This window comes from Barbatula barbatula (assembly GCF_947034865.1).
Source record: "Barbatula barbatula genome assembly, chromosome: 11".
NCBI lineage: Eukaryota > Metazoa > Chordata > Actinopteri > Cypriniformes > Nemacheilidae > Barbatula > Barbatula barbatula.
Window position 1 is genome coordinate 19,210,600 of NC_136774.1, and position 15,447 is coordinate 19,226,046.

At 41.6% G+C, this 15,447-nt stretch overlaps 1 protein-coding gene across 7 annotated transcripts in view; it reads left to right on the plus strand.

Annotated features, from left to right (window-relative positions):
* Positions 1-15,447, plus strand: part of elavl4 (ELAV like neuron-specific RNA binding protein 4) — a gene marked incomplete at both ends in the record, with an annotated part of 68,397 nt that overhangs the window by 13,764 nt on the left and 39,186 nt on the right. For 4 of the 7 annotated variants that reach the window (XM_079466632.1, XM_079466633.1, XM_079466630.1 and 1 more), the window contains one exon: positions 14,441-14,527. In XM_079466632.1, coding sequence (XP_079322758.1) covers positions 14,441-14,527 — 87 coding nt within the window. Of the gene's footprint in view, positions 1-1,556; positions 1,581-14,440; positions 14,528-15,447 lie in introns of those variants that run through there. The other 3 variants (XM_079466634.1, XM_079466635.1, XM_079466636.1) reach the window with 1 other exon arrangement.

A 15,447-nucleotide genomic window follows, 5' to 3' on the forward strand; every position in this document is an offset into this window, starting at 1 on the left:
CCGAAGACGTACGCTGACTCCCGCCTCGCCGAGAGCAGCGCGCGCCACTCCCCGTCTGTCCCGCTCAACCAATCAGATCTCACACCCGCCTGACACGGCGCTCCATAAATGGTGTGGAGGAAAAAGGGATGCTCGCACTACTAGCTCCATAGAGTCACTGAGGGACCGCGCTTTTTTGTTTTGTTGTTTTATTTTGGATACTGTCCACCCTCACGACCATTCACATACGAAAGAATAAGCGCTCTTCGACCGCACCTTTAAGTTTCCGACTCCGTCAGCCGACGTCCCCGTCTCCATCCGTCCGTCCTTGGGTCCACGCGACACCTCCGTGAAGACTTTCGGGAACGACTCCCCTAAAAGACGCTCACGAGCGCATCGGTTCATTTTTCACCGTTTATTTGAATAAAAGAACGAGCTTTGCCTTTCTCCTGTTCACCCCAGGACACGAGAATGGTCATGGTGAGTAACGTGCTCTCATTTGAAGAATTGCACTGGGGTGAAAATCATTGAAACACATCGTTACGAGCAACCTTGGAATAATTCCTTCACCTCTCATAATATTGCTATGATCATAAATCGCGCTGTTTGTCGTTTTCTTATACGCACGGAGACAATGGGCGATGGCAATATGTTATTATTGAAAGACTGTTAATGTGCGCATTTTGCGTAAAGGTGTGCGTGAATGTATGTGTACTTACAGGGTAATTTCTCCACGACAACATTTTTTAAAAAACCAAATTGCCCGTATTTGCCAGTGACTAAAATGTCTACGTAACTCTGAGCATTTCATTTGAAATCAACTTCATTTTAAACTTTAATGCAAGAATTCATTTAGCTAGTTAGGCTTTCACCTTTTAGTTCATTTATGAAAGTGCCTTTAATGAAATTGTACGCTTTTGGTTCCATAAACAAAATAGATGTCAGTTTTATGACTCATATGTGACATCCATACAGTATATACATTTGTAGATATATATATATATATATATATATATATATATATATATATATATATACGTATTTGCAATGTAAATGCTTTTGACATACTTTGTAATCAGTGCATGCTTTTAACTTGCATTAATTAGCAGTGCTGTGCATGCACCCTATTACCATGATGCCTGTAGGTGCAATCACTCTGCACTAACTCAAGCTGAGACCACAGTAGCGATTGATTGCCTTTGCTGGTTCTGAAAGGGCTTCTGTTAGCCAAAATGCCTGTGCCTCCGTCTGCAAAGCTGCTAGAGCGAAAGTGTTAAATTTTCAGAGTAGAGCAGATGACGGACAGCCGAGGCAGCCAGTGAGGAAACTGAGGAGGGGGGGCTATTCTGAGCTCACCAATGAGGAGGGGGCAGGGAGTGGGGCTGCAGCGTTCGGCTCATGCCGAAGCCCGTGCATTCACAAGCAGCCTCACTCGGAGGAGGAATGCTCACTCTCTCTCCTGCTGGCCGCACGCTGCCTCACCGCCGCTGAGATAGATACAGAGAGACAGCTAGAGATCTCCAAGTGAGGAGACGTTAGCGAGGCTATAGGCGAGAACTCTGCCCACCGACTTACAAATGGAGTGGAACGGGTTTAAGATGGTAAGGATGCTGCAGAGGTTTTGTGCAGACAGGCGTGTGTGTGTGTGTGTGTGTGTGCGCGCGCAAGAGTGTGTTTGCCCTTGCTGTGTCTTACTGCCTGCAGCTGCAGTGGCAGCATTGGAGTCTTTCTCTCCCCTTTCTGCTCTTTTTCAATTCTGCATGCTACTCCTCCCCTGTATCTTAGGATGAGAGGAGCTTTATTTGAGAACAAGGCTGAAGAGAGGAGATGAGAGGAGAGAAAGAACAGGTGTAGTAGGTTCTTAGATGCTGCGGTTTGAGACCCATTTACAATGTAGAGGCAGTACAGAATCCTAATGCTCACCTTTTCGTTCTCATCTTCATTTTTACTCTCGGTTTTATACACCCGTTTGTGTCATATGATTTATGTGATTTTTTTTAAATATGATTTCCTAAATAATGCTGTTTTAGATTTACAGTAAGGTCAAGATTGTAAAGGTTGTGTTATTGTGTTGTAGTGTGTATGTCAGATTGTATGTTTGTTAATGAGAATGAGTGGGAGTGACCTAGTGTGTGTATGTGTTTATAAGAATCTATTAGGCAGTGTGCGAGGGTGTGTTTTCATGCATAGTGTAGTTTGTGTCCAAGCATGTCTGGACTGTGTTTACTGATCCGCTCTCACTGTGATAGAGATAGGGCAGGCTTGCACTGTGCATGCTGCGATGTGCGTGTGTTGTGTAAGTGTATGTGTCCATTGTTGACTAAGGGCTCAGAAACTGCCTCCCCCGGCTGTCACCAGGCTAGTGGGAGACTGTGCCTGCCAGGAACCAATGCGCCCCGAGACAGAAACAGAGAGGAAGAGAGTCGCAAAGCTTACAAACTGAGCTTGGTAAGAAAAATCCTAGGCCTGTATTATTACATCATATAAAGGTGCAAGACAACATAATTGCAGTGTTTCGAATGGCAGAGGCAGAACAGATGTTTTTACAAACTTGCCTGTCGAACCCCAAATCTGAGCTGTTTGGATTCAAAAGTGGGCAGCATTATTATTTTTTCAGGCAAATGTTTGACTGTTTGTGTGTGGGGTTTAACATGCTATCAAAATGCTTATTGAAAAGAGCGATTCCCAAAAAATGAATCCCTGCTTAACCTTCTTGCTCCCTTTCTCTTGGTGCGAGGTGGAAATACAGTTTGTGCAAGGTGGAAATACATTGGGGCAGTGAGGGAGCTTGTCCACAAGCACAAAGAAAACGGATACAGTGAAAGAGGAAAAGAGAGGAAATAAGGTGTGGGAGGGAGGAAGTCAACGGGAAAGAGCTTTCACGTAGGCCTATACATTACTCCACCTCCTCCGCAATGCTGACGTCCCGGCAACGTGCTCTCCAAATGGCCATTACGCAGAGCTATGGCCACGTAGATCGAGCCTATCTGTACTTCTCCCCACTCATTATTTACTCTCTTCTGGTTTCACCTCACATTGAATCCTACCCTCCACTTTCCTCTTCTTCCTCTATTCTCCTCCCTTCATCACCACTATTCCTGCTTCCTCTTTCCTTATATTTTCATTCCTACTTCCCTACTTTGCTTTAGGGCTTTCTCCTTTGTTGTCCAACTCCAAGGTTGCATATCAATGCTAATAAGGCTAAAGCAGGACGGAATATTAAAAAGGGGTGGATGAGGGCGCAGGTGGACAACAGAGAGAGAGAGAGAACAGAAGACGGGCTACAGAGATGCTGAAATCTGGGCAGCAGGGGTGGGAAAAAGGCCCCAGGATGTGTGATGGCTGGGTGGAGAGTTTGCACCCCTCTCCACACAGCGTGACTACACATGACAGCTATGTGTCAAAGTGGGCCACTTGATTTTCCTAGGAGTCAAGAGAGTTGGGAAGAAAAGAGAGAGAGAGGCTCAGGTTGCATCCCTCTGGCGGCGTAGAATCAGGGCTCTGTGAGCGTGTGTGTCACTGCATCCATCTCTCACAGTTTCACTGCAGGAGAACAGCAGCATCCATCTGACAGCCTGCCTCTGCATGCTTTTTCAACAAGTCCTCAGATGGTGGCGCCGTAGAGCCTGTGAGTTTGAAACATGAGCAGGTTTCAGTTTCACAATTTTAGGCACATCATTCTAAGATAACCATTTTCGGCAATTTTAGTATTGTGTTTCTATGTAAAAACGTTTTAATTTTGTTATTGAAACGTATATCGTAATGACTGAAAGGTTGGAGGACATTTTCTGAGCTGATGAAACATCACTCAAGAGCTTAGACCAACTTGCACCAACTTCCTAAATTGTGATGTTTGATGCAAATCAAGTTACTTCATATAACTACAGAAAATGACTACATAGTAAATAGTATTGTGATTTCTGGATTGATTTTGATTTTAAGTCCGATAAAGCAGTCCTTAACAAAACACATTATTCAGCTATGTAGTCTGAATGGTAGTAGACACACAGTCGCTAAATGACTGACATGACAACGGATACTATGACACAAGAAATACAAATCTTTTTGTGAATTGGACAAGTGGCTTGTGAAGGAAAGCAAGACAGGACAGGCAATGATGTTCCTATAGTATGAAATCATTTCTACAAAATAGAATGAACATAAGATATACAACCGCATAAAATGGGATTCACAGGATTTATTTCCCGTCTTTCATAAATACACCAAATAGTGTAACATTAACCTTTGCTGTAGTCTCAAAAGTGGCATTTGGCGTTGGCTGTAATTCTAAGTCTTTATGTTCTCGTTGCTATTTCGACGTGATGTTGTTAAAAGAGTAAACAGCAGTCTGTAATCTATTTGCTATGCTCTTCATTCCGATTTGAAGAAGTATCCTGATACATAATCGTTTTCAATGGCTCTGACAGATTTAGAGCACAAATGTAACCTCCGAATGTAATTACTGAATGAGTCTCAGTCTGCCAACTGATTAGAGCAAATGCCTTGAGAGTTACTGAGGTAACTGAACATCCAGCTCTAGGGGTAGGATAGAGCACATGACAGGTGAAGGCAGTATGCGCGTATTAGACGCGTCTCACTTTCAGACTTAAATAACTCAGAGAAGATTTCAGCAGCTAATGCGAGCTTTCATCACATTCTATATTTGTGATCACATCACTTTAGGGAGACTCTTACCCCGAGTCTTAATGGGAAAAGCAAGAAGGAACCTACACATTTTTGCATGTAAATTTTGATCTTGCACGGATTAAAATTGATCTAAAAAAAAATTCAGATACGAATGTCATATAGGTGAGAAAAATCATATCAATATCTAGATTTCCCTTGCTGTATATAGCTAAACTTGTGCTTTTTAAAATCTGCCTTACAAATGGTCTCTAGACATCTGACATGTCTTCTGTAGCAATTCAAGATCATAACCGCCACAAATTGTGCTTAGATTTGCCAAGATACCAAGATCTGCAAGCAAAGTGAGATATTAAATATCTAGCTATAAATATAGCTAAACCATTTCCAACAATCTTTCTAGATTAAATCCTTAGATGTCTATGCTGTTAAAAATTTTATAGCTTGCACTGCATTTCATTCATTTGTTTCTTAAAAAAATTTAACTAAAATAGTTAATAATGTTGAACATTATTGAGATCTCCATTAAGTCTCCTGAGCTTAGCAATATGTGAGCAAGACAATTGTCAGTAAAGCTAAAAATCCTGTTTATACAACTTTCAAAATGTTGTACTTCATGTAATAATAATGCTTGGAATTATACTTTTGCAATTATATACTTTTGCGATGATGTTAGTCCTTTTACTGCGTGAAAGCTAAATATACATGAATGCCAACAAAACGGTTGAGTAAAATTTTAATAGGCGTCCACAGTGATTTCTCGGTTTGATTCATCCTCATTTTCCTTTAAGAAAGCTAAGGAGAGAGCTCGAAGGAGAAAGCTGTTCAGGGAGCAGCCTTCACGAGCGCAAGCATAATAATTCCTCTGGCGCAAATTCAAAGTGCCGCTCACAGACAGACGATAATCAGGCGAATATACACAGCACGCACAACACGGTCATCCGGCACACTGAGAGATGCATCTTCAGATACACGTTCTGTATATATATATACAATGTTTGCCAGAAACAACATTAAAAATAGTGATGGTTTTGGAGTTGACCTGGTGAAAGAAGAAAATGGCCATTTCTCTCTTTTCCCCCTTTCTTTTAAGATGGCTCTCATCCACTATCATTCAAGTTTTCGACTTCCTTCATCCTCCATCCCACTTTCTTTGTTTCATTCCTTCTCCTCTCTACCCCTCCCTTCCTCTTTCTTTTTCTCTCTCCGCCTGTGTGTTTTGGTATTCATACAGATGTTTTGATTTGAGTGGCAGGTTCTCCAGAGACTGTGCATAAACTGTACATTTCTCTGATCTACATTTTGCACCCCAGGAAAAGACTGCAGCAGCAGGCGAGAAGCAGTTTTTCTATGGTAGAAGCAGTTTCTTTTTCTCTCCTGCCCATTAGCCAATTAACTGACCCGCCTCCTGTGACGCTATAGGACGTTTCAAGGTCGCTTGCACTACGGAGGCTCGCCTCACGCAATCACACTGAAATATAAACCTTTAAAACTGTAACATTTGAGACTAAAACGATTGGTGCATTTAAAACCTTATATAATGTGGTTTAATGTTGGTAGGGCTTTCAAAAAACACACCCGCAGAGAAATGCTATTTGTGCCGTTTGCTTTGTTGAGAAGAAGGAAAAATGAAAAGAAGAAATGAGATAAGATAGAGAACACAGGTATAAATGTCAAAGACAGTGCCGCTCTCTGAAGATCAGTGCCCAAAGGCGAGAGGTCAGAGAGGTGAAGGGTTACTGAGTTTGCAAATCACGGCTGAAATCCCGCAATGAAACCCGACTGAGAAAGGGCAAGTGGGGTGGCCTGCAAAAACCATCTTCCCCACAACAGTTACCATAGACACAGCTGTTGGCATTTCATGGAGGGATTGCTTTGCGTGAAATCTTGCCCCCGTAGATGCGCTCTGATATTGTTATATCGCTGCCAAGAGGAGTTAGGCTGATTAGAGGTGAGATCAGACCTTTAGCAGAAGTTGCTGTCTCGTCCAGGAGCAAATGTCGTCCCTTATACAAACAGACGCTACAGCTTTAATGAAGCCAAGCATTTATTCAATTAAGCCTACATCAGCCTTCAATCAGTTAGCAAAAGCACGTCCGACAAACCCTGCTACATGTTTCAGACACAAACAGTTCGCTCACAACTATCAAAAGCTCCAAAGAAGTATTCGCACACATTAGGCACGATCATGAGTGAACCCTCGTTCATTTGATTTCGTTGAGGATAACTATATATTTTCTGGAACATTCTATATGAGCATAGATGACCCCCTGTAGGCATTTTCAATTACACTGTACCACAGCATTTGAAGATGAATCTGCTCTTTTGGATGCACATCACATTTGCTGCTTTCGTTGATATTCTGCAGAGGTTTTATCTAACCAGCTGCAGGACTACATGAAGTCCCCGTCTCCCTAGCTGCTGCACACATCTTGATTTCATGTCCCTAGAAATAAAGACACAGATGTGTTGACACAGCTTTGAGGTCACTGCTGATTTGCAAAACAAGATGACGGCTAAGTTTATCACTTTAATAAATAAGATGACGGCAAAGTTTATCACTTTACTAAATAACCAAACAGTTAATAATTTATTGTATGGGCAAAAAATGCTCTCTAATAAATAACACCAGGTTACATTTATTTTACTTCTTTTTCTATAAGATTGTTGCTATTTATTATCCGCCTGTGCTAGTTAGTTATTCAGTCAGTCTTCCATCAGTTACCTCAGCATTCTTTTATTAAAGCCGATGCTGTGGGGATGCTGTTTCGCAGCTATTTTATGAGTTAATGTACAGATGTTAATAAATACACTGACTTTATGCAATAAGTAGTTTTTCTTCCAGCCGTTGACATCATATCATTAATAGAATGGTGGCCTTGTGAAGAAGGATGTGTTCGAGGTTCGATGTCGGTTGTTTTGTTAAGTCAATGGCAGGGATACACTGATATAGAAATTTTGGCCAGTACCAACAGTCAATGTTATAGGTAATAAAATAAAAAAGTAATTACATTGTTAATCTATATACTTTTTATGCAGCCTTAAAATAGTGTAAATAATAAAGGTTTCATAATAAACTTAACTTGCTTTAAATCAGCCATCCAAACATTATGATGCACAGCAGATTTTTCAATTTAAAGAAAAATTATATTTGGATGAAATATCTGCCAGTTAAGACTGATGGCTATACAAAGAAAATAGTCATACTATATTATATCATATTATATTCAAATTATTAAAATGTAACTTTGCTGTCCTTCAAGAACCTTGGATGTCCAAATTCTGTGTTCTTCAGTAAATAAAAAAAGCTGTACTTTCTTAAATGAGTAAATACTGTGTTGTCAAAGTTGACAAGCACTTTTTAATACGTTTTATTGGTTTGATATCTGCAAAACCCCATATCAAATATGAAGGGTGACTAATAATAATGATTTATTACAACAAAATCAAAATTACGAGGTTTCAGAAGGACAGCAGCGACATTTTAAAATATTCTTTCTGTTCAGTATCAAAATGGTCATTGGTACAGTGCATCCTTAAAAAGTGGATTCTATTTCATATCCATGTTCTTGAAAAAGAAGAGGCAGATAATCTGGCTGTTTGTTGGTGCAAAGAAAGCAATATTGGTGAAGGAAAAAAACAAGCGTGGATGGTAGGGAAAACCAAAAGACCACTTTTATCCAAAGCGACTTGCAGATGAGGAAACATTGGAAGCAATTATAACAACATAGGCAACAGAATAAATAACTGCATCAAACTAGTCCATTAAAGCCTAGCACAGTATACAAAGCTAAGAACAGTGAGGTTAGTAAGTGTTTTTTTTTTTTTTTCTTTTGAGAATGAGAAGGAGCTGGAACTGTGTGCAGTGTTGGTCGATAAAATAGAAAAATAAGGTGTTTTGGGGAAAAGGGAGCATTGAAGGGGAGCAGGGATATGTGAGAAAGCAGCTGCAGGAAGATGAGGAGGCTGAGATTGGATTAACCAGAGCTCATGTGTGTGGAGTGTTAGAGAGACTGAAAGAAAGCTCAGTGTGTTTATGTGTGTACAGAAGCCCACCTCATCTTCTCAGGAACATGAAACTGTAGTTAGCTGTCTCCCTTCACCTCCCCTAACACACAAACACACACATTTACTCTCAGGCTATTCGTACAGCTTTTAATGTTTCTCTATAATGAGCAAATACGACATGACAAGCTCAAACAGAGGAAATAATTAAAAGACAAATATACAATGTAAGGTCTTTAGCTGGGTTTCACACTCCCCATAACGAAACACATTCATCCTCATTTTACCAGCTCTCCAAACTCACTGCAATACTCAACAAGGACTCCCAAGCGCAGCTTTAAAACTCATCTATATGGTCTCAGTGTGATTTGTTATCGGAGGTTAAGAAGCTTGTTAGCTAGAGAGGTTCAGGGGTGCGCAGTATGCATAGTTTTCCGGGCGGGGAGGAACAAGGTTGCGTTTTCCCTCTGTGCCTAGCACAGGTGCGGCACTATTCTGCCACCTGCAAGTTACCCACAGCCATGTCAATGCCCCACCTGGAGCTGACACAGCCTGGCATACTGCATTCAGAGAGTAAAAGGAAACCACATACACACACTTACACTAGAGTGAGAGAGAGAGACTGCACAATGAAAAGATACACACGGTGTAAAGTGCACGAGCGAGGTTGCTGGTCTCAGCTGGTTGGGTAGGTGATTCTTCATGGGTACTTTATTAACCGACTATATAGCTGAAAGACCAGCTAAGACCAGCAAAACATCTCTGAACTATTGCCATATTGCTCGCACAACCTTGAGTGAGGTGCGGACTCCACATGCACCTTGTAGCACAGAGATGCCAGCATGCAGCCACGGCAAGGTCACCTTTATTTTAATGCAGAGAATTCCCTTAATGGGGGGATGCAGTAGTGAATGTCTATAATATGTATGTGTAGAGGTTAGCGAGTGAGAGAGACCAGAAGGGTATATGAAAGAGAAAGAGTGTGTGGGGTTGGGCAGTGAATCTCAGGGCCTGTCACTTACAATCAGCTTGAGGTCTAAAGCTAGCTGACAGACAAGGACAGTATACGCGTCCACCCGGAGAACTCCGCCGTCTCGCCATGGGTATAAACTGCATTTCGTAATACAGATTTGAAAGATTTTAAAGACACATCCACAAATTCGTCTCACAATATGTCTGTTTTGATATAGCACAAGAGACTTGCACACGATAAGGCCAGCAGTGCTTGTGTTCATAGAAGCTATCACAGGGATGGCCAACGGCTGGAACATGTCATCAGTGACACGCCACTGGATCTGTGTGTGTGAACGCGTAAAAACAGGCCCAGGAGGCTGCTAGTTCCATACTGCCCGGAGGAGGTGAGTCCTGTGGGCTGTCGGTACAGGCAACGCGCCAAACTCTCTCAAATTTCCACCAGGAGCCGGAGGATAGCGCTGGTCACTGGAGCCACACAAATTCAAGTTTCATCCCTGAATCAAGACGCTCACCAATTTTCTGCTCGCCTTGGCAGTGAGCTGGGCTGCTACCAGCGGCTAACGGAGCCAGCGGTCCCTCGACAGCACGGACCAGATATTGGATTGCCCATAATGCACACGTACATCCAGCGTTGTTATTGACCCCAGGATAAAATCCACGTATTACGTAACGTTCTAGTACCTTCATCAGCACGAAGCACAAATGAAAACATTGTGCACAGCAGTTCATCAACACTGCATTTGAGCTCTTTGACTTTATTTGAAAACTCAGCTGAACCCTCACCAACACATTAGCCGCACTGTCACGTTGGGCGCTAATTCGTCTCCACAGAAGATCCGCGAGAGAGGTTAATTTAAGGCCAAGGAGATCCCACGCACTGAGAGAAAATACAGCCATTCATCTAGAGAGAGAGGAATGGAGAGGCGATGGAGAGAGAGAGAGAGAGAGACAGACAGAGAAAGAGAAAGAGAGTGGGGTCAGTTGATGAGGTCAGTGCTGTGAGATTTAAACCGAGGGAAGGGAGAGACGCAGGTGTTCCACCAGACCCATTGCCCAAAGGAAAAACACGGCGCTTGTCACCGATCCTGCCGTTCTCAACATGCATCCTTAACATCCCTGCCCTTCGTCTATTCCAGTCATTTCATTTCTTCTCCAATTTCTTTTATCCCTTACATGATTTTTACATGGAATTAACATCTGAACAGTTTACAGTGGCTATACGTATCCTGCCTTTCCACACCAAATGTTTTTTTAATAATTGAAATCATCTGATAATGGTTTCAAGCTATTAAACTCTCAGACAATCAATCATCACTCCATTCAGTCAGTTTAGTGAGAAAATTGATTTTTGTTTTTCAAAAGCTAAAATGATTTCAATTTGGCCATCGTGGTCAATTGTGCAGCTACTGTACCGTATAAAAAGCTGCATAGTTTGCCACAAAATAAAGTAATTGTAAGTCAATAGTAAAGGTGCAGTGGACTATTTGTACACCCGAAAGAAATGAATAGCACATTTGAAAAAAAACTAAATTGGCTGCAAATGGAGATATCAGTTCTACCAGTAGCTTTATAAAATCTGTTTTATGCTAGCTGCTCATATTATTTTAATATTGCACCTATTGCTGGACACTTTGACCTTATGTATTATGCTTGACTGTAAATTGCACACTTCTACAACTTCTTTTGCATAATGCAAAAAGACGAATAAGGTGACTGTTATATTGGGCAGCGCAACATAAGCAAAAGCAAACACTGAGTGCATTTAAAGTGATCAGTAACTGCTCACACATCAGAGACCTGCAAAACGGCTTTCCGCATCCTTCCAGTTGTTTATATTTCTGCACTGACCTGCATTCAACCTCATCTATTACTGTACAGAGCTGTCATTATTTAGTCACCCTACCTCACCCCGGGAAACGAGTCCCGCCTTTGAATGCCAAAAGGTCACAGAGATTCCTCAGAGATATTCATTGGACTCTCAGACAGGAGCATGGAACCCATCTCTGCGAAACAGACACAGAGACAGAACATGAGCCGTGGGCCAAATGAACAGAAGCCATCGTGGCTGATTTAATGAAGTTCACTGTAATGCAATCAGGGTGTGGTCCTCTGCTACCCGCTACCATCCTGGCTGAACCAGACCCATCATCAACACCCAGGGGAGAGATGCGGAGAAATACTGAGAAGCGTCTTCTATCGATCCTGTGCAACATGAGACCGGACTTCATATAGAGAGGGAAGAGGAAAATGTGTCAAGCCAAAGTTAAATGAAAAATTGCTTTTATACTGAGGCATTTATTATTCCAAGTCCCTCAGAGGGAGAGTCAGAGAGGTACTCAATGTGAGAAGCAAGGGAGGAGGGAGAAGAAAAAATCCATTTGGTAAAGTAGATGCCGATCGATGGTGATGGAGCGAAGCAGTCTCGGCGCATGCCGTCCCACATTACTGCCCTGATTGATCTGCAGGAGTGGCAGCATGACCCCGGGGCTCTGGAGGAGCTGTCCCACAGAGGAGGAGAGCCTACGCAAAACACGGGAAGAGAAAAATAAAAATCAATACATACAGAGAACTTTACTGACCTGGTGTTAAGATACAAGAAATGTATGAAGCTGCGTACCTGAATGGGTTCTGACAGCTCACATCCCCTCTGGCAGTTCAGTGCACCAGAGGTTTAGAGTCTCGGGCTAATGCAGCGACCTCTGCGAACGTTAAGGAGAATTGTACCCACCGCCTGGAGCTTCTGTTAACTCGAAATTCATTTCTTTATCAAACTGAGAATTATTTTAAGGGATTTAGCTCAAGACTATTTACTAGACTCTGGCTGTTTCTTTAAAGAGGTAAAAAATGAATGAAGGAAAAGGTTATTCCCCGGCTACAGCTATCTATGTGGTATAAATAAACAAAAATCTTTTAAGTATACTTTTTTGAGAAATCACATCTCAAGGTATTATATATGTACTGTGTATGATGCTTGATCTTGTTTTACATACAGCTTGTACATATAAATACAAACATACCTACAGGATGCTGAGGGTGACCTCCATTTTGTGGCTGGCACTCTCAAATTTAACAGCATCTCTGTGATGCCAATTACCTGCAGTGAAGATGTGAGATATGATTTTGTGAGATGCCAACGTGGATTCAGTCTGGTTTGGAATGGGGTGAAGTAGAGTTTGTTTGTCTGAGAACGCTCCTGTTATGAAGTGGCAGATTTATTTCATGATAAATGAGCAAAACAGAGAAGCGTGGGAGATTATGTTTTATGATATGGTGGTGACAACTGTGTGTTTCTACAATGGCCATTGTTGATACGATGTTTTTTATATCATTACTGTATTTCATAATTATTAGAATGCAGGTGTACATAACCATCATAAGGAGAGTTTCATCAGCAACATTTTGAACTTCAATATTTAGTGTGTGTGGGAGAGAAAGTAAAAAAATAGTATGTATTGATGTAATTTTATCAAGAGAAAAGCTAGAAAATATAAATTAGCTTACCCGCTGCGACTATTCACGTCTGGCTTAAGTGATAATGATTTTAAAAAACATGTTAATTTTACGTACATGTTTGTTTACGTTGTTTAATTACAACCAACAATAGCACAAGTTGTTTTGTTTCGTCAACAAAAGGAATATTGAAAGAAGACGAAGAAAGAGAAAATAGCATAGAACAAAAGCTATTTTCTCCAGTGTATTCCATATTTGATTCCTGTGAGCTTTGAGAAAAGGTCAGTGAAAGCAAAGATGAATTCATTTATAGATGCTGTCGCCTGCGGACATTGATCTGTCCTCTGTAACCAGAGTAACAGCGAGCATTTTCTAAACCTTACCGTGAATGATTCACCAAAAAATCTGATGCATCAGTTGGCTGTGTCATCCTGGTTCTCATTTTGAACGATTCAGCATGTGGACTGATTCGTGGAGATGTTTTTTTACTAGAGAAATAATACACATTAAAAACATTTTTAAAGCAAAATATACACTGATGTTTCATCACTAGAACAATAAAAGTGCAATGTTACACCCTGCGGTCCTCACTATAACTAAAACCAAGGTGGCACATGGAGGCTCTTTTTTGAATGATGGACCAATTGCCCCAGATAACACTACACAAAGAGCTGTCAGCAATTCACCTGCCCGCCCCATCCCTGTTTCCTCTCTTTCCTCTGCTGACAGTCTATTTTTTTGCTAAATCCAGACACCTGGGCGCTTACATGAACGTTTTAAAGATCTACAGAGGACACAGAGCCCTTGCCCCCTCCCAATCTGATCAGAAGTGTCTCCTCCATCATGTCGTGCTGGATGCCTCCTATTACACACCTCCTCTTTTCCATCCATCCAACGGAAAGGTCACGCTTAGAGTCTTCCTTTTTTTCTAAATTGGCTGTTTTTGCTGTTAGCTTCATGGCTCCAGCTGTGATTGCGGCAGCCTCGGTGTTGGTCCTCTAAGGTCTTGTTTACGGAGCTGGATTTGTTGGAAAACCCCATGATATTAAATCTGCAGTCAAAACCTTGCACTTTTTTTCACAACTTGCAGTTTCTCTATTATTATACAAAATTAGTTTTTTTTACGGTCTGGAGCAAAAGAAATACCCTGATTTTGTAAGCGAATACCTTTTTTTATGCCGTCTGCATGCACCTACAGCGCCAATTTCCACAATATGATGCCTTAGCATAAGTAAAACGAAATACTTCTGAAATTGTTTTCTGAACTGTGTCATTCCAAATCGAAGCCTACTATGTGTTTTAGTGTGTCTGGAGACTGTCAGGTGTGTTTGCTTGGTATAGAGAAAATGGGCATGTTTCAATATTGACCCTGCACCCCCTCCCGTAGGGATCGACAGAGACTCAGTGGCGTCAGGCAGACCTGCCGCAGCTCCAGGGCTGGGCTGAGAAGGGACTGCTGACACAGCCAAAGATGGTAAGGAGACTGCTGCCCATTAACTGCCATTTTTACCCCCATTAATGATTTATGATGTTACTGCTATGAGAGACAGGCTGTGTGCAGGGGAATATAAGGCCTTGTATATCTTGGGTCACAGAATTAGGTTATAAATAGTATTTATAAATATTTTACTGTTTTTGTTATTATTATTACTGGGGGAAGTGATGATGTCATGTGTTACCTGTTATGGAACGATGTTGTATGGTCAATATGTATAATGTCTGTGGATCATTCAAATGTGTTGTATTTGTAAAACTTTAGCATATATGCATAATTGCAGTACAAAGGGAAAGTTATTTATAGCTATTTAGTTGCAAACCAAATGCAAAATTAATGTTTTACAATCTTCCTTGTATGGCGTTGACAATGCATTTGGATCTCCACACAGTAAATTCACCTGAAGTTTATATCAGTGTTGTTTTCTTCTAGATTTAGCTGTCACAGGGCCACATAAATATGAGCAGACACCTCTAGGAGAAAGAACTAGCATTTGAAGGCCACGGTAATGACTGGAGAGCATTACCAGTAAAAACACACATCAGAATAGAAGCCTGACATTTCATCATCTTAGCTAATAAGGCCATTAAAGTGCCGTGTTGAAATGGCAGGTATCAGTGACACACACACACACACATTGAAACGCATTTTTCTGCAGTACCGCGAACACCTCTGGCTCTGCGTGACTCAGGGACATCGGACTGGTTGAACCTGTATTTTTATCCCCGTTCTGACATCCTCTTCGGTACTTATGTAAGACAGAGTGGCAGAGGCGCTATCTTCTGGCATTCGCACACACACACAGAAACACGCTCGCAGGCCGAGTCGAACAGAGCAGCGTTCAGAAACAGTCGGCATATCTGCCATTGCATTTGAAAAAATAAAGGAGCGTAATCTGG